General features: G+C 44.0%; 1 protein-coding gene across 3 annotated transcripts in view; it reads right to left on the bottom strand.

Annotated features, from left to right (window-relative positions):
• Positions 1–451: 451 nt before the first annotated feature.
• Positions 452–23,562, bottom strand: part of ZNRF3 (zinc and ring finger 3) — a 73,330-nt gene continuing 50,219 nt past the window's right edge. For 2 of the 3 annotated variants that reach the window (XM_082066379.1, XM_082066381.1), the window contains exons 3-9: positions 14,566–14,640; positions 11,076–11,207; positions 10,075–10,185; positions 8,709–8,876; positions 6,555–6,657; positions 4,375–6,120; positions 452–3,315 (exon numbers count right to left, since the gene is read on the bottom strand). In XM_082066379.1, coding sequence (XP_081922505.1) covers positions 3,272–3,315; positions 4,375–6,120; positions 6,555–6,657; positions 8,709–8,876; positions 10,075–10,185; positions 11,076–11,207; positions 14,566–14,640 — 2,379 coding nt within the window. In that variant the 3' untranslated portion in view covers positions 452–3,271. The remainder of the gene's footprint in view (positions 3,316–4,374; positions 6,121–6,554; positions 6,658–8,708; positions 8,877–10,074; positions 10,186–11,075; positions 11,208–14,565; positions 14,641–23,562) is intronic. The other variant, XM_082066380.1, reaches the window with a different exon arrangement.

Raw genomic sequence — 23,562 nt, 5'->3', positions numbered from 1 at the left:
AGCGCTGCTCTCCCCGCCTTCTGCTCGTCCTGCGTGCCCCGTGTCTCCTCTGCCTCCCTCCCCTCGCATGGTTTTCTGCACTGAAGGTCTCGGCTTTGCGCTCAGCAGCACCAGGTGTGCCCAGGAATGCTGGAGCCGCAGGGTCCCCCACACAACAGGCCTGGGGAGACCCCCTGGAGTGCGTTCAGAAGTCCAGCCCACACCAGGGAGAACAGCTCAAAGTTCAATGGTCCCGAGGCAGAATGAGATGGGTGCCTCCAGAAGAACACCCACTTTTAATCGCAATCATTCCTGTTAGGATCTGTATGTGTGTGTATGTATATATGTACCTATTTTTTTTAAGAAGGGAAATATATTGTTGTTTATGACAGTTCATCTCAGTGTATCTAAGACCATGAGGAGCACAGCTGTCCATGGCCTTTCCCCTGAAACAAGAAGGACAACTTCCACATGGATATGCAATAAAACTGTATTTTTGTGTGGTTTTGCCTTTTTTTTTTTTTTTTTTTAATACAGACATTTGTACACTTTCTTACAAAACTGCAGGAACTACAACTTTTCTTAAATCATTTTTGGTCGGCAAGTACTGTAAAATCTTTGTGTGCAATTATCATGTATTTACAGGGCCTCATGTTAGTGATTTTCAATGATTATTACAATAATGTCACACACTCTCAACATAAGACATGGCTTAAGATAAATATATTAGTAAATAAATATTCTGAGAACATATTTCCATAAATGAAATGTGCTGCTATACATATACAGAATATATACAAGATGTTTTCTAGCTTTTAAAACATTTTTAAAAAATGGTAATGAAGGAGAAAGAGCCCTTTGACCATATTACAAATCTTTACAGCAAATTTTATACAACACAATTTTAAGTGCTATAACTTTAATTAAAAACATTTTAAATAGTGCCTCATGAGCCAAACACAATGACAACTGTTCGTTTAAGTAGTAGAAAGGCATTTTGTTATAAAAATCATCTCTCATGGCCAGCTGGCCTGTAAGTCTGTATGGACATACAGGCAGCAGGGAATTAACTAAATGTTCAATATAAAACCAAACACTGAAACCAAGTGTAGGGTAACTCTGAGGTCAGACCTGCAGAGACTTGTACCGGCAGAGATTTCCACGACGTGTGAATGAGACCTGGACAGCCAGGAACACCGCAAGCCAGAATATCCAAATTTCTTTTGTATAACCACATTTTACCACAACATGCTGTGTAGTGATAGAGTACAATGCATCTTAGGTGGCCTCATACAGTGCCTCACGTGCCACCAAGCAGAACAACCAAGGTAGGACACCACAGATTCCGCAATGCGTTTCTTTTGAGTGGAGGAAGAAGGTGAGACTTAAACAAAACAAAAAAACCCCAAACCTTTAGAGTTTATTCTCCCAAAACATACCACTTACTCCAGTCATTCAGAGAATGAGTTCGTTCTCAGTAAGCTTTATACACAGAAAATGTGCTTATTGGACTTCTTCTTTTAATCTTATACCCAGATATTGCCTTGTATTAATTCTCTGAACAGCTGGATTTTGGTGTTGGTTCATTTAAAAAAATCTAATGTGAATTCCTTTGAGTCGAATTATTTCTTCCTAACTTACTGAGTACAGAAAGTAAAAGTAAACAGATGAATGTATTTGTTATTTCTTAGATGTTTGCTTCTTTTAAAGTATTTCATTTGGGACTACAAAGCAAACACGTTAACCTTGCTGGTTCTCACAATTAGCCCAGTGCTGTCAATGACATTACTTTGGCAGAAAATGTAACATGACGTGTACACCTCTTTTTCATGTCTTTTTATACTTTTAAGTATCTCCAAAGTGTCCTGAACATCGGACAAATCTTTTCAGAAGGCTGGCATTGTGGGCATTAAATAACTAGTTTCCCTTTAGGAGAATTCCTGCTGTGAATACACCAGACAGGATGACACTGTGTCCTCAGGCACATGCAGCATGACAGGCAATTTAAACCATGCTATGGTCGCCTCTTACTCAGAAGCCGCTGTTTCCACAGGAAACAATTGGTATCAGAAGTGACGACATGTATTATCTCATGATAACAAACATCCCCACTAGTACAAGAACAAGAATAAAAGTATGTGCCCAGGCTAATGGGGTACAGAGAGCACTCTGTACACAAAACAAAAATGAAGCACAACTGGCTGGGCCCAAGAAACCTTTAAAACAGATCGATCTATGGAAGCTACATCAACCACAGCAAAGAAGAAAACAATGACTAAACCCAGTCCCTCACTTTCCCACATGAGCAGAAGGTGACAAGCACTGCTTCCCTTAGGCATGCTTGCGGTCTACAAGGAAACAAGCCACCTTCTGACCTGGTTCCAAAATGAGCCAGCCAAGCCGCACACACCCTGCGAGCTGTTTTCCTGCGTACACCAGCGTCCTCACAGCCGTCCGGGCTACAGGTGCCTGAAAAACTTCCTGTGGAAGGCAAGGTTCATGACCTGCATAGGTATTACCCTTCCTAAGCACTTCCTTCTAGCATCTGTTTGAGGGAGAGGTCCCCAGCATTCTTCACCAGTCAGAAGATACAATGAGGTCCGTGGTTTAGCAGGAAGTGAGGATGAGAACATTTTGAGCGAACAGCTTCCCTACTCCCACTCTGTTAAATCTAATCATCATGGCAGGAGACCCTTCCCAGCCAAAACATCAGAGCAGCATGAAAGGAGGAGGAGGGAAGAGGAGACAGTCCGATGTGTCACCTCCCTCAAAATCGCTCATATAACTTGCTGGCTACTAGGATTTGCTACTAGGATTAGTTAGGATCTGAGCATCCATTCAGCAGCTGTATCCCTCTGGACTACTATATTTCAAGGTGCTATCTGGTTTCTAAGGCAGATGTAGCCCTGAGCTTATCAAAGGCTGGACTCCTTTAAGTAGGAGATAACATAGCCTGGCTTATTTAACACACCATGTTACCTATCAGCAAGAGCTGACACAGTCACTTCTAGAAAGAAAATATAAATAACACTTTGTCATTAATATAGAAATGGCACTAGAGCTCAGAAATGCTCCACACCATGTCCCACATGGGCTTTGCACACAAATGGAGGCCTGAAGGCTTCAGGCAAGAGCGAGAAAGGAGACAATCAAGCTGATGTGGACACAGAGGAAGTGGGGGAGGGACTTCTCCACATTACCACTTTTGCGTGTTTGTCAAAGCTTAAAAAAAAAAGTCCATCAGAATTTGGAGTCTCTGATAAGCTCCGCTTCTCCATCTGGATCATCTGGTCTAGTCACCGATTTGGCTTCTCTCCAAAGGATAAGATCCAGCACCTGAAGGATAAAGAAAACTAAGGAACATTGCATCTAGAATATTGCATCCAGTTTTGAGGCTTCCAGAACATGACGCTGACTGACTGGAGCGAGTTCAGCAGAGAGGCAAGATGCTCAGAGGGCTGGAGCACTCACCCTGCGAAAAGAGGCTGAGGGACGGGGGCTTGTTCAGCCTGCAAAAGAGAAGGCTTTGGGGGCAACCCCGAGCAGCCTTGCGATACCTACATGGAGGCTGTCACAGCAATGGAGCCAAGGTCTTCACAGGGATGCATTCTGGACAAGTGGTAAGGAGCTTAAGTTGAAACATGAGATATTCAGACTGGATGTAAGGAAAACCTTTTCACCATGCTGGTAGTCAAGGACAGGAGCAAGGGCCCAGATCCCGAGTGTGCTCTGTGTCCCTGGGGTCTGTCATGGCCTCACTGGATAAACTTGGTCTAATTTGACAAACGAATAACTTGGTCTGCTTTGAGCAGGACATTGGACTGGATGATGGCCTGAGGTCCCTTCCAACCTATGATTGTATGAACACCCTTAAAAACAGCCCTAGCAAGGCAGGGAAGGAACATTCCACCAGTGGTTCGTTTTTCCCCTTATGTATGTCCACAGCAGAGACTTTCCTACATATTTTCCTTCTACAGAAATTCCAAGTTTTTCACTCTTTTTTTTAATCCTTCAGCTTGCTTGTCCCCTCCCAGCACTCTGTCCTTGGCCACTGAGGCAGCTCGTCACAGCTGCCATGACTGGCACAGTGTCCCCGGCTGCAGGAGCTCTGATGGGGGGCTGGCACCAGCGGTCACCTTTTCCCCTCCCCACAAAGGACGAGTATGAAAGCTCTTATAGGGTTAGGTAGTAAACTATCACCTTCTGTTCCTCTAGGTATGACCAAATGAGCACAGGTAACAACAGAATAACACTTTGGGGTGAATTATTAGTCAATAACCTCCTCTTATGCAAAAGATGGCGGTAACCTCTATGGCTGCAGGTACCTAGGAGGCTGGCAGCATTTCATAAGCTAGGACAGAAAGGCAGCGAGTAATCAAAAAAAGCACACGTTACCTGTGGCCTTTGTGGTCATCATCAGCTTCTGGGAGTTCAGAGTGGGACTGGGAAAGAGCATTCTGGCTTCCTCCTTCTGAGAGTGGTTCTGCCGCAGGAATGACGCTGCCTCATAGCACACCTCCCTCTCATCCGGTACCTCTCCTATATCTTGGCAGTGCAGGTAAGTATCTAGCTCAGGTGTTCCATCCCAGGAGCTACAGCCTCCTGTGTGGGTCCCTTGGCACTCTGTAGGTAGGATCAGCTCACAGTCTCTGTCTTCAGGAATTATGGGAATGCGTTGACCCAGATCACAAACACCCTTACAGCAGCTTGGCAAGGTGTCATCTGGAAGCGTGTACTGCACGTTCACTGCATAGTCTTCTGTATAGCAGCCACCGCCTCCACTGCCACTGTTGCTACTACAGGCTACCTGCTTCTCTTCATAGAAGCAGCAGGGCAACCCCTCATATTTTACTCCATCTGTCCTATGCAAGTGGTCTGAGTTAATACTGTACAAGCCTGGGGTGCTCCCTGACTGTGGTTCTGTTCCTGGGCCACACGTCCCCCAGAGCGGAGAGCTAAGGAAGAGTGCGCTACAGTCAGCTGTGCCACCACCAGGCTCCAGGGCAGGGTGCTGGAGTTCAAAGCAGCACGCACACGCTTGCTCCATAAGCGGCCCTGCTATCTCTGGATCCTTCCAGTTCCTTTTAACATCCAAGGCAGCACCAGGAATGGCCTCATGTCCTCCCTCTGAGGTAGTGCCATTTGGATCCCTGTGCTCTAGCGAGGAATTACTGCTATAGTTCATATCCATGCTGCAGTTAGACAGTTGGTCCCCTGAGGAAGAAGCTGGCACAGGCCGACAGTCAGCACCCACCAGACTGTGACTGTGAGCTGGAAGCTCATCCTGGTGGGGGCCCTCCAAGAGAACAATTGCACCCCTGTTTGCACCACTAACCTCACCCGCTCGGCAAGGACTCTTACTGCGGTAAACGTACGGGTCATAGTCACTGCTTAAAGAGCTGCGAAACGTGGAGCAGCTCCCATAAACCCCTTGGTTGCTGACCTCAGTGCAGTCAACCATGGAATCACTAGAGGAGCAGTGGCACTGGCCAGAACTGCTGCTGCTGCTGTCGCTCCCAGGGCAGTCAGCCAAATATCCACTGCACACTGAGCGATGACCATGATAGCAGCTGAAGCTGGAGGTACTGCCACTCTCCAAGCGGGATGAGGGCACTACGTGTACCACAGGAGGGAAAATCATGCTGCTACCAGGCTGGAAGGCACGGGAAGGACCCTTTGAAGAAATGCCAGCTGGAGGCTGTCCATCTTGCTCAGGGTAACTAAGGCCTTGGAAGTAGTAGTGCTGATACATGGTCTCATATTGGGAAAAGCACGCTGCTTTGGAAAAGTTGCGTCCACCAAACTTGGGTCTTCGGAAGTTGTGAGCTGGAGAGTAAGCCCGATGTTCCAGGCTGCAGTGATGCGCGTTTAAAGCATGGTCCAAATGAACAGGCTGATAACTTTGGATATAGGCTGGGGACTGGGCTTGGTAGATGCTCTGTTCACCATGTCGCTCAACTGTAAGGACTGTGATGGGGTTTCCGTGCGGGTCCATGCTTGTCCGGGTGGGATACGCCGTTATCTGGTTTGCTCTGTGCACTCGGCCTGGGTAATGCACAGGCAGAATCACCCTCTGCTGCCGGCTGCGCGCTGGGTTGATGGATTCCAGACAGACCGGACCTGCGCTTCCCTTCTTCTGTTCTGAATGAGAGAAATAAGAGTGGAGAAGCAGAAGTAGGAAGGAATAAAAAGGAACATATTTTAAGCAAGAAAGACTGATATTCTGTTCTGAATTTAGTTACATTACACACTCAAGAGGGTTTTTTTTAAGAACAACTTTTTACACAGAAGAAAAAGTAACAAACCAAGCAAAATCAGTCAAGAGCATGAAACACTCGATTATATTTGCTTAAAAAGGAAGAGAAGCCAAGTGACTTGAGATACTGTTCTCATATGTGCAAAACCCATTTATACAGCATTCCATTTTCAAAGAACTTACTCCTAACTGTATTTGTAGGGTTATGTTACAATAAAGACTACGGGCTCTATGGAGATTTACAAACAAGCGCAATTTGTTTCATTTTGCAAAGTCTGACACGGATGAGAGAACAGAGCACCAGCACGGCAGGACTCACCTATGATGTTGTGGCGGCAGTGAGGGCAGGTGTGATGCTGCAGCAGCCAAGGATCCACACACTTCTTGTGAAACCGGTGAGTGCAGGGAATGACACGCAACTCCTGCAGAAACAGATGAAGGAACATGAAAAAGTTCTCCTTCCTAACAAGTGAATTTTTCACAGTTTTTTTTCAACCTAGCTACTAAATGGATCGGTTAGTAGTCTCAAAGTAGCAAGAAGGAAAAAAATGACATCTGTTCCAACACAGCTGAAAGCACAACAGCCAGTGATCAGCTGTCACTAAAAGAACAGTCCACAAGCACGTTGGAATTCCATGCAGATCTACTACATTTCTTTAGGACACTTTTTGCTGTGTGTCCCTATGACCTAACACCTTGAGAGAGTCCATCATTAAAGTGAGCATCTTGGCTTTTACCAGGAATAGTGTGGCCAGCAGAACTAGCAAAGTGATCTTCTGTCCTGGGCACTGGGGAGGCCAAACTTTGAATCCTGGGGTCAGTTTTGGGCCCCTCAGGACAGGAGAGACCTTGAGGTGCTGGAGCGAGTTGAGAGAAGGGAACGGAGCTGGGGAAGGGGCTGGAGCACAAGTGTGATGGGAGCGGCTGAGGGACCTGGGGGGTTCAGCTGGAGAACAGGAGCTGAAGGGAGACCTTCTGATCTCTGAACTGCCTGAAAGGAGCTTGGAGCCAGGGGGGTCGGGCTCTGCTCCCCAGGAACAAGCGCCAGGAGCAGAGGAAACGGCCTCAAGTTGCGCCAGGGGAGGTTGAGGTTGGATCTGGGAACAATTTCTTCCCCAAAGGGCTGTGGGGCATTGGAACAGGCTGCCCAGGGCAGTGCTGGAGTCACCATCCCTGGAGGGGTTTAAAAAACCTGTAGACGTGGTGCTTAGGGACATGCATTAGTGCGACTTGGCAGTGTTATGTTTACGGTTGGGCTCGATGATCTCAAAGGTCTTTTCTAACCTAAATCTTTGATCACTTTGTGACTGCCTTTTTCTGAAGCACTTTTATTTCCAACATACCTTTTGTGAAATGAGACCAGAAGTGCACACAGTACTCAATGTGAGAGCATGACTGAACTTACACAATGCTGTAACTATGTTTTCTGTTCAGTTCTCTAGACTCTCTCTTCTCATTTCTGTTTTCCCTTTTTGACTCCCAGACAGCATCAATCTCCTTTCACAAAGCTATCTAAATCACCTTCAAGATCTTGCTCCTGAACAGTAATTCTCACCTCACAAACCATCACTAACACATGTGAAGCTCTTCCCTACATATATCACTTCATGCTGAAGTTCATGCATCAATTTCCTGTCCAAGTCAGTTTGGTACAGCCCTTCTGAAGTTCTTGTCTGCCTTCATCCCTGCTACTCTGAACAACTTCCCATCAGCTAACTTCATTCATTTCCTGTTTGTAGCTTGTAGCACTTAAATAATGCAGCTGGTATTTTCTATTGCCTTAAAAATAGTGAATCTTTCAGGAAAAATTTCAAAATAAAACCTCTTCAAATAATTTTTTATATGGAAGTTTAAAGCTGTGATTGTTGACTGCCGCTATTCTAAGGAGCCTATTTTCTATTTCATCCCTTCATTGCTTGCCCTGGGTAGAGCTGTGGCACAGAAGGCAAGCACTGCAAACAGTTCTTGAACCTGCTGGCATCTCCTCCTTCTCCTCCTCTGGTTTCCCAGCAGGGCTGTGTACTCGACATTTTAAAGAGAGGGTGCCGCCAAAGCTTGAGAAGCAAAACACGGAATGTATCCCTCATGTCCAACAGAGCTTGCACGCACCTCAGCATGCAACTTGTTAAAAATACCCAGAGAACTAAATGCTTAGTGCACAATTTGTTAAAATACTCAGAGAACTAAACGCTGAAGTAACCCTGACTTCTTTACAAGTTCTTATTCAGAAAAGCCACCTGATGGAGGTAGAAACTTGCAGAGTGAGATCACTCACCTCTCACTCGGTGTGTGTGGAAAAGCCTTTGAGATGTGTTTGAGAGCTGCAGGATGCACTGAGGCTGAGCTGGCTACTCAATGCAATCAGTCTGTCAACAGCACAACCTCAGCACCCAGCGTGCCCGGCAGTAAACCCAGGGCTAAAACAAACCAGCTACATTCTCAGCCCATGCTGAAGAAACCATTCATGCTTTACCTCCCCATCGATGTACTTCTCCAAGCAGATGGCGCAGTCAGAGGTGGAGCTGCTACTGAGTGTGTCCAGCGCTCCGCAGCTGCCTTCCCGGTGTCCTTTACTTTTGGATTTAAACTTCCTGGTCTCCATTTTTTCCAGTGCCTGCACTGCAAGCCTGTTCATGGAATTCTACAAAAGAAGGAAGAAAAAAGAAAAAGGCAACGCTGCTGTGTAAGGGACTGTAATCTAGTAGGAGAGAAACACCACTATATCAAATTAATGTATCTTACCAAATTATGTCAGGCCCAAACTAATGTACAATTTCATAAATTAAGCAGAGAGAAGGATAATTAGAATTTAGATCAGAAGCCTCACAAAAGCAATGTATAACACATGCAGCAGTGAGAATGATAAGCTATTTCAAATTTAAACAAGGTGAAGGTGCTGACAATTGGGATACACTGCAAGTGCTCAGTTAACAGGCAGCAACTATTTAATGCAACATCTAAGACTCAGTCGGGAACTTTTTCTGAACTGTCAATATTGACTGTAATGCCCCATTAAGCTGCTACCACCATTTCATCAGAAGCAATACTTGAGAGAGGATTAAAATGAAATGTTACTAAATTAGCTGTATCATTTCCCCCTCTGCCTGAATTTTATCAATAGTAGAAGTCTAGGAAGGCAGTGGGTTGTTTTTCATTTTACTGTAGAATTTATCATTCCCCTTTTAATCACTATTTTTTAACACTGTTGTTGGCTCATAACATCTTTGGATTCCTACTCAACATGTCCAAACCAAGAGTCCTAAGCATCTACAGAGCTTTGCATTCCTCTTACATGTATATACTGGACAGATTACAACTACAAACTTCAGAGTCCATTAGCCTCTGTTTGCTTTCCCTTTCATGTTTAACAGAACAAACACAAAAGTATCTCACCTAGAATTTCTCCTAACCAAACTTTTTACCTTGCAAACCTCTCCCATTAAGAATCAATAGATGTTATTCTATCAGAAAGAGTTGCAAGTTATTTTCAGTCCTGATATTTTCTCCACAATACAGCGAGAGCTTGGACTTTCATCAGTGCTACCGATAACCTCTAAACGACGAGAGATGCTACTCTTTCTCAATGGCTAAATGGACTGCTTCTGTTCTCTTTTCATGTAAGGATTTAACTGAATGAACTTCGCAGGTCAATGTAGGTCTCCTTTAAAGACATTTCCGAATTTTTCCAAAGGCCTACACCCATGGATAAAAACATTTCCACAAAGATAAGTTCTTTCTAAATCACCAAGCGGCATTTCCAAAAGCAGCAAGCAAGTTCTAAGACAAAGTAAGAGAAACCAACTTTCAGCATTCAGTGAACATCCCACTGCTGCTCTTACCTGACTACGTCGCTGTTTCAGTTTGATCTTGACAAGAAGAATGAGGCAAACAAGAGATACAACCACAAAGAAGGCCAGGAAAATTCCCATATCAAAGTACTCGGTGGGTTGCTTAAAAATTAAAACAAAAATATTATTTTTCTTTTCTTTAGATCATACTCAAATCTACTGTTCTTTTCTCTTATCTACTTTCTCAGTGGTCACTGTCAAATGTACACAGCCGCAATGGCAAAAGTTGAAGTACACGCTGTTCTGTTCATTAACGAGGATTCTATGAGACAAAAACCTGGGTTACATGTGTCATTGCAAGTGAACAAATACACAGAATGTCAGTCACAGGATGTCAGATTTACAGTGTCTCTGCACTAATCCCACAAACCTCAGGTTTTTTAACTGAGTGAATCACACTAACACAAATTTTCATGATTTATTGGTTTGCTTGTATGCTTAAGTGAGTGAAAACCAACATTTGAATTTTCAGTGAATAGCCCACTTCCCAAATACATTTATGAACAGAAGAATTCCATAAAAATACAACAAAACCAAAGCGGTAACTGGGACATGGATGACCTCTAGCTTTGTTCTTCTATAAACTAAATGTAGAGAGTGCTAAAAAAACTAACCCATATTTAAAATACCACACAGAATTATTAGTTAACATAGGACAGACTACCTTACAAATCTGAACTAGCAGGTGTGTGCAATAACTAAGTTATTTAATTAAGAAAAAGGAAAACTTCTATGATATAATTTTTTTAGCTATTTACACATTCAAAATAATCCTTACAAAAGACAGCAGATGCTGCATTGTGGATTCTAATCTTATAGCAAGTGTAGCTGCTTGTCCACAATGCAGTTGCTCAATTTATTTAGGTCAACAGAATTTCACATGCAATAATGCTCATGGAAGCATCAGAACATCTTCACACTCAGTGCAGTTATCAAGCAGTGCATGAAGTAACAGCAGCGTAATACCTAGATACAGTTTCTTAAAGTCTCACCCGTGGGGGGCGATGCTGAATCCTTGCTCGCGCCACTTTCTGCTTGTTAACGATGTTCATTAGCTTGACAGCATCAGCACCCTTCACGTACACCACCGGTCTCTTCAGAGGGTCCTCTGCGCCCTCGTTCAGCTAGAAGAAAAAATCATCTACTCAAAAGGCATGTTTCAGGCAAACGACCTCTCTTATGGATGATGGAGAGAAGAGTAAAGGAATATGAATGTTGAATTGATTCAAGCATCAGTTTTTCTCTTCTAGCACAGACCTTCACTTAAGTATTCCACAGAGTTAAACCTTAATTAAACTTTTGACTTAAGCTGTCTTTTTTTACTGACCAAAACAAAGACTAAGGATAAGCGAATCTTATTTCTGAACAGCAGCTTTAACTGTCCCAGTGCACATACCAATACTGTAGTAAGATAAACCACAACATGAAAAATAAAAATCTCCACATTCCAAAAAAATTGGCCTTGTTACCTTTTCTGAACCTGTTGTTATTTCATCTTTGTAGTCATACTATTCCCATACAAACTTCTTTGGCTTTCTGAACAATCTCATGTCAGAGTCCTGTCTTTCAGGCTCTTTGTACCTTCCCAATTTATTAAAGTCTGTAATTTCTGCTGTTTAACTCAGCAAACTCACACAGTTATTTGGGTTCTAGCAACCACTACAGATATAGCTTCCAGTATGGGGGCCTCAAAGACTTAAGCATATGAGTAGATAGCTTAATTCACCCTGAAACTTCCTTCCACGTGCAGCTAAATAGAATCAGAAAATAATGTGGGTGTGAAGGCACCCCAGGAGCCCAACCTCCTGGTCAAGGCAGGGTCAACGGTGCCACCAGACCAGGCTGCTCAGGGCTTCATCCAGCCAGATGTTGAAAACCTTCAAGTGTGGAGACTGTGTAACTGCTCTGGCCAACAAACCCAGGAAGGGGAATAACAAGAAGAGAGAGTTGTTCTGTTACAAAATGGCACCAACATGATAAATTCATACAGCTTATTCTGACCCACAAGAAAAATCCTAGTACAGAGGCTGGTTGATGCCAAATAAGCAAGGCACTGAGAAGCAGATAGAAGTGGTGTGGGGGAAAGGAATGAGAGGACAGGAGTGTGAGCAAACTGAACAAGAGTAGCGTATGGTAGAGATACCACATCTACATTGTTGATATCTGCCTGTTGTTTCTGGATAAAACACGTAGAAATTATCAACTGACTGGTCTACCATCCTGCTTACAAAATACTCAATCTGTCCAGATGATGGTGACAGATTTCACCAAGACTTTAAAACAGAATCTTCCTGGTATTTGACAGGACTTCTGAGAACACCGATAAAACTATTTTTAAGACACATGTCTTGCAGAGCTAAAAACTAGCCAAAGAACTTGAAACCAACCCAGAGATCCCACATGTCTACAAGGCTCGCTGGTCTGAGGCCAAATCCAGTCACTGTCCCTGCATTCCCAGACACAAATTCTCTCTCAAGCTTTCTTGTCTAAGAATTCACCTGATTCCTCGGTATCTTTTGCGCTGCCAGACTTTTGCTAAACACGGTGCTCTGGGTGCTGTTACTCTTCTTCAAACTATGCAAAAGTAAAACTAAGAAACATATCAGACTTGACAGAGCATTTCTAAAAGCTTCATTCTTAGTCTACAGCAAAAGACACTAAAATCAATGGGAATAAACCCCACAATGTATGTACGTGAAGCCTTTCATTTGGCAGCAATTCTGCTACCAAATTGTCCGAGGACAATTCTCCTGGTCCAGCCTGGTTCCTGTTCTGGTCTCTGTCAGGGAGGATTGCCGCTCTCAGTACTCCTCCCACCCAAAGCAACCTCGGCTGTTGTAAGGCTGGGTAACAAGCACCCCTGGGAAAGCTTCCTGAACAGCTCCCCTCAGTGTCTGAGGATGATACTTCCATTTGAATCAAAGATACTCCAAATTAACTCATGTCCGTTTTTCCTCCATTGTTATCCATCTGTCATTGCTTTCCACAGTTCCATTGAGAGTGCCAAAATGGTATTTATTTTGAAGACAAATTAATTAGTATCCCATGATGTCAAGAGTTTTGAAGACAATGGTTGAGAATGAAAGTGCATGAAATAACAGCGTTCAGAGCAGCATGAGAAGGGAGCCAATCAAGTCACTCCTACACTTAGGAGTACGAAAGCCAGCTCTAGTCATTTCCCTCCTGTTTGTGAGTGTTTGCCTCGGCTGCTGCTCGATCCTTTAGAGCCTATTTTGCCAGTTACTGCACTAAGCCACTAACATCTTTCAATTTATCGGTACAGCCAAAATATTAATTCATCCACTAGACCAGTTTCCCAGCAACTGGGGACAGTTGCACACAATTTATTATCAAGAATAAAGGAAAGACAGCTGTTGCTGGTAGAGGGAAGAGAGCGAGAGGCAGTAACTCAGCTCCGCAAGCTGAGAGCAGGGTGGCTAAAAGTAACTGGAAGCTGTAATACAGAGAAAAAAATCGGGAAAAGACAGATTATATCTTTGTGCAGATATTTTTAATGTGTGTAAAAAGGGAGAAAATATCCCTGAGAATGTTTGCAAGATCAAGGCTGTAGCCTTGATGCACATGCAGAGCACAGTTCTCCAAGCATCCATTGCACAGGGCCTGCATTCCTTTCTCCAACAGATGCTCATTTCAGAATTAAAGCCAGCTTTTCTAATGTAAACATTGATGGTGTCTCTTTCCCCCAAGAAATTCAGGCTGCACTTAAAGACATTCAGCTTCACTTGTTTCTGCTGTAGCAGAAACAGCAGTTTTGTTTCAACACAAAACTAAACCAAATGCAGATTATTTTTGCCCTTGTTATGTTTCTTCTTTCTACTCAAATAACTCCGAATTGGCTGCAAGGACCTTGTCAAAGCATTTCACAGAGCTATTACCTCACCCACTCCAAATGAAAAGATGGAAGTTGTACCAAAACCGCAAAAAAAGAAAAACCCTGCTTGTCCACAAAATACATAGGCCGGAAATCATCAACTGTGAACGAGAAAGAAATGTTTATAACTTTTGTAAGAATTTTTTTTTAGAACCAGGTTTGAAAGTCATTTTGCAACCTCCCAGAAAGCAGCTGCTCGTCGATACTGTCAGTCACAAGCTGGGTGGGGACAAACACCCTGTGTCTTGTACACAGATCTGGGCAAAGAAAACCTCCTCGACTACATAACGGGCCACAAAAAATTTGCCTCCATCTTTTCTCAGAACCTTAAACCCAGACCTGGATTCTGGACTCTAGCTAAGGCTAGAAGAAAAATGTAACTCCCCAAACTTTGCTCTTTCTACATCTCAACACCTCCATTGCTTCCTGCCTGCCAGCAGACAGGCAGGAAAACCACAGCCACCCATGGGCAGCAGCTGCGTGTCTTAAGGCAGGTGTGCTCAGAGATCTGTACGCTCTCAAGTCTTGCCTCAGCAACCCTAAAAGAACCCAACAGAGGCTGTAATAAAGCCTGGCTCCCTTCTTCATACCTGATCAATGGCATCTGGGTTTTCAGAAACATCAAAGATGACCGCTGTGGCTCCTCGCTGTACTGCTCGCTTTGCCTGCAATAAGAAAGACAGCATCCTCAGTCCCACCCTAAAAGATGACTTCTTACCTCAAAAATTACTCCCTCTCCTCATCTCCAGATAGCAAACTTGACATTTTGTGTTTCTGTGTAGTATAAGCAGATGACAAAGTAATTACAAACCCAGGAGTTCTTGAACCAGCATGGAATGTAGTTAAACTTCACTATAGCTTCTACAATCTCTACCTCTTCTTTCTCAAACTCCTCCTTCAACAAGCTTTTAAATGAATTAAAATGTGATTTAGACCCTCTAAATCCTTTAAATATAAGAATTTAAAAGTTATATTATTTTCCTCCATGTTACTTGGAAGTGCCATTAAAAAGAATCTTCCCTGTGATTTGGGGTGGAGAGACAAGCTCACTAGTGTAGAAAATTAAGGTGGACCAGGTTCTTTATATCTTTCCAGTGTCATTCCCACAGTCATGACAAACCCTATCATATCAGAATCCTGCAAACAGTGCCTCAGAATACTGCTCCATCTGGCCATCAGAGGTCAGAACTGCTGCATATAACACTTCTTATGCAGATAAGATCCGACCCATGGCTCTTCATCAAATACACGGTCCAAACCTGCAGCTACCAACAGCACAGAGGAGATAGTAGTACACGTTAAAATCCTCTGGGATAGAGAAAACACGGAGGCTAAGGCAGGGAATTTTCACCAGTTTCTGTGTATGTCCTGTCCACATGCTGCTCAGTGGCTTCACAGAGCAGACATCCCCAGTAACTTTTCAGAGCTGTTACTGCCTTTGTTGGATGCAAAATACAAATAACTATTTTTCCAAGCGATGACATCTATCACCATCACGGTAGCAAACAAGAGGACACTGGCTCTTCACAGAGACTAGCAGAACATGAATTCAAATTGAGATATAAAAGAGACATATGAAAGTGATAAATTATGGAAGATCACTCTGTGTTTCCCAAGAAAAATATTGGCTGGTAGAGAAACGTCAGTCTGAACACCTATGGGTCACTTTCTTTGCTCTGCTCTTGTATCTTTTTACTTTCAATCAAGCAAGCCCATCAGGCAGCGCAGCAGGGAACCAGCTCCCAAACGGGGTCTCCTCCTCAGCCCAGCAGGTATTTGTCCCCTTTGAAGTCAGCACACCTGGCTAATCACTAACTGCTGTGGGGAAGCAAAGTTAAAAGGAATCTACTACACCTTCTCCACTGCGGTGGCCCCGAAGGGAAAAGCTCACCCAGGTTTCCCTGGAAGGCACCTTTTACAGACATACAGTGTTTGTAGGACTGTTCTGGACACTTAGATTGCTCTTTCAGGGCGGTCGGTCAACACGCAAAGCACTTTGATCTCTACAGATATTTATAAAGAAATTTTTCAGGCTGGCTCAGAAAAAAAAAACAACACCTTTATTTTGTGAACACACTGAGCAGTATACTGCGCAGTCTCCACAACCAGGATGTGATCTGTGTTCCTTATTTTGTATGGCAAAATCAGGTGTTAAGAGATGAAAAGCACCAACTGAATTCAAAAATCGTCCTAGAAAAGGTAACAGCAAGCGGGGTGAACCGCCTGTCAGCTCCGTGCTCCCCGTGCCCTCCGGCCCGCCAGGCCGGTCCGGTCCGGTCGCTGCCCGCTCCCCCGCCCCGGGCTGAGCCGGGCCGGGCCCGGCAAACCGCCCCAAACACACCCCCATCCCCGGAAGTGACGTCCAGCCGCGGGCGCGACCGGGAGAACTGGGAGATGCGGATTTTTCCCTTGCCTGGGTTCAAAGCCGGATCTCCTGCAAAACGCGCCCCAGTCACCAGGAGCCTGGCCCGGGACAACACCCGCTGCTGCAGAGACCTGTTCGCACCAGGGGACCTCGGCAGCCGCGGCCGGTTGTGCTCCCGACCCCCCGCAGGGGTCCCGGCGGGCGGACAGGCGGTGCCGCGGCGGGGCGCTCCGCGGAGCCCGCTCCAGCGCTGCGAGTCCGGCTCCGCGGCTTGGCGGCAGCCGGCCCGGCTGGCGGGAGATCAGAGCGGCCGCCGCTCCCGCGCGTTGTGAAACCTCCGCACCGGGCCCGAGGCCGCGTTCCGCCGGCGCTGCCCGCGGTCCGTCTGTCCGTCTGTCCCTCCGCTCCAGGTGGCAGCGGGGCTGGCGGGCCCCTGCGTCACCCCCACACACGGTACGGCACTTAAAGCCAAAACGTGTTTGAACACATCGCGGCCACTACTCGGTAATCAGAGCAGCTCAACACTCAACATGCGAGTCCCACGTGAAATAATGCCCGTCTGCGACAGGCACGGGACGTCTTCATTTTTGGCTATTCAGCATTTAAAGACTGCCTCTAAACCACTTACAACAAAGTGTACAAAACCTAGGCGAAAAATAAACGCTGGATGAGGGCAGGGAGGAAAAGAAAAGGCTGTTCTGGTACCCGCTTTACAAAACCCACTGCAAACAAACGGGCGTTTCCCAGCCCAGCTCCCCGGACACGGACAGAGAGTGCAGGTGCCAGCGCAGCCCTTCCCACACTGGCTCCTGCCGTTTAAAATAAATGACTATCACTACATAGCTGTAGTCTTCCTTTTTTTGTAAAGGGTAATAAAAACCAAAAGTAAATTCCAGCTGCACTTTTAGCAATTTGGATTTGTTCATAATGACACCTCCCAGTCTTTTTTGGCATTGTGAGCCTGAAAACCTGACACTGCTACAGAGCAATGGGCTCCGACTGCTCGACTACAAACACCACTATAGTGACTTTTACTTGTTCTGTAAAGTGCTCCCACATCTTGATTAGAGCTCCAGGGAAATAGATCGGCAGCTAACTATTAATATATATCTGACACACAGAAATGTATGTCTTAATTGTGCAAAACCACTCACATACTAAGCGTGCTTTGGTCCTAGAAGCAGGAGTGGAATGACAACAATCTTCAGCAAGCCCTGTATTGGCAATTCAAAATTTGTTTGTCCTTAGGTACAAACATAATAAAGAGTTTTGGCCATGTTAGGAATCTTTTCAAATGACACCTTTTCTTTGTAAAGGAGCAGTAAAAAGAGATCCACCATTTGCTAGACTTCCTTCAAACACCTGGTAGATGTTTGACTATCTTCTTTAGTTGAATATTGGATGTAGATGCCTCTAAAATAACCAAAATGATCACGGGATAAAAACGCCACCTTTGAACCCACCCTTCGTCAGTTCCTTAAACATCACCAGCCTTGGACCTTATCAAAAGCCCTCTGCTGAATAATATGTTTGGCTACTTTATACTCGAAGAAAAATGTAAACAGAAGGTTATGGTGTGCTTATTATGCATTTAAAAATACTTCTATTGCAAATTAATAATATTGGCTTCATCTATGTTTCTGTAGTGTTTTAATTTGCACAGAGATTGACACAGGTCAGGGAGATTATTTTAGAGTGTATTTTAGACACCTACTTGTTATGAACTCACTGTTAATAACCATTATCAATAAGATGCACATTAAATACCGTCTCAGGTTAAAATGTGGAAGAATTTACTAGACCCCGTGATCTAGAAAGAATGAGAGGAAACATGTATGACCGAAGTGTGAGGAAAGTATCTCTTTGTATTTCCAGGCCTGGGGACATTTTAGTTATTACCTCAAAGAACAACAGAAAGATTTCATGAGCTCTGCGCTGCCTTCCTGTGGGCCAGATCAATACAATAAGGAAGCAACAACTTCCTTGATGAGACAAACTTTCAACCCGAGGGACGAGATGATTATTAAATGGGTCTACTGCTTCCTCTCATGAATTCAAATCAGGTAGGACAGCAACAATTAAACCGGTAAGGAGGTCAGCCACTTGCTGACATCTAGAAGGATCTTGCATGGTTGCAGATATGAACATTACGAGCATCTCGTGCTCTCCTTTCTAGTATGGCCTTGTTCCAATTGATATGTCAGTTATTATGCAACAGTGGAGAAACCAACATAAGAAAAACTACTTAACAACGTCCCCATTCAAGAGAAAAATCATACCAACAACACTAGCCTTTATTCATTGCATTTACTTCTTTGCCAGAGTTAGAATTCCCTCTCAATATACACCTCTATTTACATATGAGGACATGACACTAATCTAATGGGTTGCAGAGACTGCATAAATTGCAGCTGAGAGAAGGACTACATATCTGTCTCCTGAATTAGCTTCCTAGATTAGCTGGATTGTTCATCCAACTCTAGAAATTATCTTATTGGAATTTAGTGGACTGTAAATAACAAATGTTAATGATAACTATGGTATGTAGTACATGAGAGAGTTGATTTATTCTCTGGGTTAAGAACATGGTAGAGATGGAGAGGGGGGATCCGGCAATGGTTTAGGTGGTAACCAGTACAGATGACAGTAAACTGCATTCAGCAAACTATCCCAACTCTATTCCATCAGGTGCCAGCATGTACTATTAGCTGGTCCTCCAAAATGAACAAGACAGGAAGGAGAAGAGCAAGGATACAATATGCAGAAGACAGTCCTATGATTCTCAAACACAAAACACTGCTTTCAGTCAGAATTGAGGGAAACAGTACAGCTCCAACAGGTATAGCCAAGGCTTTTTCTTCTTCCCTTTCCTTCTCCTTCCCCCCATCTCATGCTTTTTGAGGCAGAAAATATAACTGGGTTGCTCTAACTCTGTGCAGAGTTAATTGAACAGAGTAGTTAAGAAAATTGGTTTAGACACCCTTATTTTGCTGAGAACTGAGCCAGCCTGACCAAACTTGCATTCCCTCTGTCACTTTTTGTGGTTTTCCCCCTTTAATTTCTCTATGACTAAAAATCATGGAACTTGAGGCGTATTTTCTGTTTAACCCAGCCCATCCCAATATTCCATGTCAGAACTCTCCACATTCTGGAGTTAGTGGTCATCAATCTGCCAAAGAGTGGGATTATGCAAGCGGTGTGAAGTTGAATCTCATTTTTTTCTTTTATGGCCAATTCATCAGCTCTCTTTGGTCCTCTGAAATAAGCGGTCTCTCACAAAGCTTATTGGTAACTTGTACGCAACTCTCAGTAACAAGCAAATTCCACACTTTGTGACTCCAAGGAACATGATTTCCGTGAAAAGGTCCAGTGTCTTGCTTTACTGCTCTGGAAAGGCAGGTTGAGGCTTTCAACAATCTTGACTGCTAGGGAATACAGCTGAAGGCAGGCGGTTTCCATCTGCAATGTTTCACTGAAATAACTGATGAATATAGCAATTCAGTGGTCAGAGTCTTCTCTTGAGCAGACTCAAAATGGCAAAATCTATTCCAATCACTTTTAGCGCTTATAAACCAATTTACACCTGTTTTCTCCTTATCAAGTGAGTCCACAAAGATGTAGACAATATTAGCAGAGCTATGATACAGAAAATGCAGGACCGGGTCCTAGAATATCAGCTTTTCTAGTTGCCTTCTGCCAACTTGCCCTCATTTCATTTTGTTCTATCAGCAGAGGACAACCCTGGTGCTGAGTTAAGCACCTGGAACCTACGTTATCTGGGTTTAACCTCAGCAGAGACTTGAGTTTTAGAGGTTCCAGTTAAGTACAAACCTGGACAAACCCAGTAAATTTAATAGAGGAGAAAGATCACTGGTTCTCACATAAAATTAGTGATGAATCTGCAGGTCTGGACAAGCAGATGTTGCCATGGCCAGTTTTCCCTCCAGTCAGCTGAACAGTGTTCTGACCCTGATGTCTCAAAGCCCTTAACTTCTGCAGAACAGAGATACACCTTAAAGAGCCCTATTAAACCCCAACAAACAGCTCAGCAAAGTTTGCCAGCATGTTTAAGAACAGCACTATATTGGCTGCTAAAGGGTCAACTAGAGTGGGTATTACTATTCAGATTGTTTTGAAAATACATCTTGTACACTGTTTCCTAAAATAAGCAAGGATGTGTGTTTCCTATTCACATTTGACTATGCAGAATATATTCAGTTAGCAGCAGCTACTGTTGGGGAAAATAAAATTATATGTCATTAGTAGAATAAACCCCATTTCTAGCGCAGACTCAACAGTTGTACTTGCAAAAGCACGAACACCAGCCACAGGCAAAGACACTCCAGTCAAACAGTGTGCTGCACCCCATCTCGCACAAACCCCACCGCATTATGTCAAATACACTTGGTCATTACAGTTGTCAAACCGCAAAATCTCTTTTTCTCTCGGAGCTAGAGAGAATACAAACAACATCTGAACAACCACCCCCTCTCTCCTACGCTGCCATTGGGCTCAGTCACCAAAGCCCCTTGAACCACTGCGGGAGCCAGCGAGCCGAGCACAGGCGGGTTTGCAGGGCAGAGAAGGAGAAAAGGACAGCATCTGCTTTGCAAACACAAGTTACAAATTAACCAACTGACGCCTCAGCCCTGTTAATGTACAATTCCCCAGTAATCCCAGAAACTAAGTTCAGCCAAGCATAAGCAGGACGCCATTTCAAACCTCTTCTGAGATAACGAGAAAGGAACTCTGATTTCTGTCTGAAAGCAGAGGCAGTGAGATCCTCCTCCTCCCTGTGTACTTCAACAATCAGCTCGGGTAATAAGTTCAGTAGTAAAAAGATGCACGGTGGGCCAGTATTGCAGTTTATCTACCAACTTTCTATGGGCTGGCTAATAGAAGATGTCATGGACGTTCTTTCAAGCAGTGATCCTTGGGTTTTGGATTAAATTAGTTTCAAGGTCTGAAATGGTGGTGGGCCCTTGTTGTTAGTTTGTTTATTCTTTTGGGGGGTGGAGGGGGGGAACTAAAAAAGGTAGAGGATTTTTGTTATAAAGGGAAACTGGAAACTTCTCTGCACACAAGCAGAGACATGGCTGTATTGCAGAGGCCTCGGGGTAAGGATTAAAGAAAAACAAAATAGAAACCCTTCCATCTCTAATTAGGGTCTTCATTTGCCAAAGCGCCATTCCACAGCGGGAGGAATTACATTCAGGCCGTTGCTTGGATAACGTCTCCCAGCAGGTTGGCTCCTCAGCGCAGGCTGCTCTGAGCCAACAATTTCTGGTTACTCGGAGGCAAGCAGCCTGCATATTGTTTTAACTGGCCTGGCTTTTGCAGCCAGTTTTGCTTAAGAACAATCTTCTATTCAGAATGCAGAGATAAAAGCTTCACTCGGTTTGAATTTGTCCCCAGTTTCTTTCTCTCTTTCTTTTTTTAAACACGGGAATTATAGGTTCTGGAGTTTGCATTATTTCTCTTGTAGACATCAATGTTTTTCCCCCTCTAGCCACTTGATTCTTTGCCAGTGAAGGCTGCTGTCTGGAGTCCAGCCATTCATCAGCCCCTACCTCATCATTAACACTGTGGTGCTGGCGGTCACAGCTCATTGCTGGCGACAGGAAATCCTAACTTGCAAGAGGTTAACCACAGCCCATAAACAGCCAGGCCGGCTCATTAGTCCCGTGCACTGCGCTGAAGGGACCCTCTGGGAGTTTCGACGCCGTTCATGGACTCAAGAGGTCTGTGCATCCTGTGCCATTCACAAACGCTCTCCCCGCACCTCCAAAAAGCTCACTATATGGATCTTCAGGGCTAAGGTCCATCTCTTTTTTCCCATCCAAAACTGACCAAGTTCTTTGAGCATTTTGAAAAATGGTGTCTGCGATGTATTCTCCTGGCTTACCAACTGAACAAAACACCAACGGGCCAACAATTGAGGCATTAATGCACTAGAATACCTACATGGTTTTGATATTTTAAATAGTTTTGGTGAGACTTTCATATCTATATTGATCAATTCTAAGGCAAAAGCTATGCAGATGCTGATAATATATACCTAAGCTGTCTAAAGAATTGATACCACAAATATGTCCAGCTCTAATCTTCAAGAAATAACCTGCCAGAATTGCAAATGGCTTGATGAGTGCTCCATACATTGATCTAAAATCTCACTTCATACTCATTGGGAGTTCACAGTATGATCACTTGACTCACTTGGAGTTGATTCCTTGAACCTAGAACAAACATTAAATCATCATGTCATCCAAACAGGCACCTCTAGGTAATATCCACCTGGACATCACAAAGACAAAATGTTTAGAGCAGAAAAACGGCTTCTGGCCAATTATCTCAAATGAGTCAGATATGAAGCACAATTTGTGTTTGATTTTTTTCCCCCCTCCTCTTCAATCACATGAAAATCATTGTAAAACATTCCCACTTTATGCCTGCAATTCCTTAGGATCCACTATTTTCTCCCGCTGCTGATGGTATCTGCCCATCTTTTACTCTGGATATGGGAGTCCCCCTGATGCGGCTCTGGTTGCATTCTCCAGTTCTCCAATTTCTTTCAAAGCCTTCTGTCTCTTAATGCACCAAAATTAGGTGTGTCACTCAACTGTGGAGTCCTAAATAATTCCATTCTCTGCCTCTATATTTCCTCCTTATTTTTCTTCACTTTCTGATCTATTTATCTGATTTTTCTTGCCAGCCTTCTTTTGTGTTCACTTCTATACTCCAACATAAACTGCACTTACTTGCCCACTCACTTTTCTGCTTCCAACTCAATTTCTGAGTTCTTCCAAGATGTTTGCCGTTGTGCATTTCTCCTGTTAGAGAAACAGGTAGATTCTACACGTGAAATAAAAATGTCTCTCAATGTAATAGTATTGTACATAGTATTATTATTTGTATGTGGGGCATATCTTAAAAGAAATGTTCGTCTTTACTCAGCCTGACTTCCATTAATTTCACAGGGAGTTCTAACTGAGCAAAGACTCCAGTAACACATGTTGTGCAACAACAGCTGCTTCTTTAGCTTGAAGGAGAAGCAGCTGTGTTCCACAGTTGGCTGGAAAGGAGTGAAGATGGTGGTGGAGACTGCTAAGGACTCAACTCTAAAAGTAGACGTTTATTTAAAGTAATCAATCCAACAATAGCAAATCTAAGGAGTGCCCAGAGGGAGACACGTAAGAGACAGCCTTTCTCCATTAATAGCTGT

The sequence above is a fragment of the Streptopelia decaocto genome (genome assembly GCF_964273445.1).
Source record: "Streptopelia decaocto genome assembly, chromosome: 15".
Lineage (NCBI taxonomy): Eukaryota > Metazoa > Chordata > Aves > Columbiformes > Columbidae > Streptopelia > Streptopelia decaocto.
This window is presented reverse-complemented; position numbering and strand designations above follow the sequence as displayed.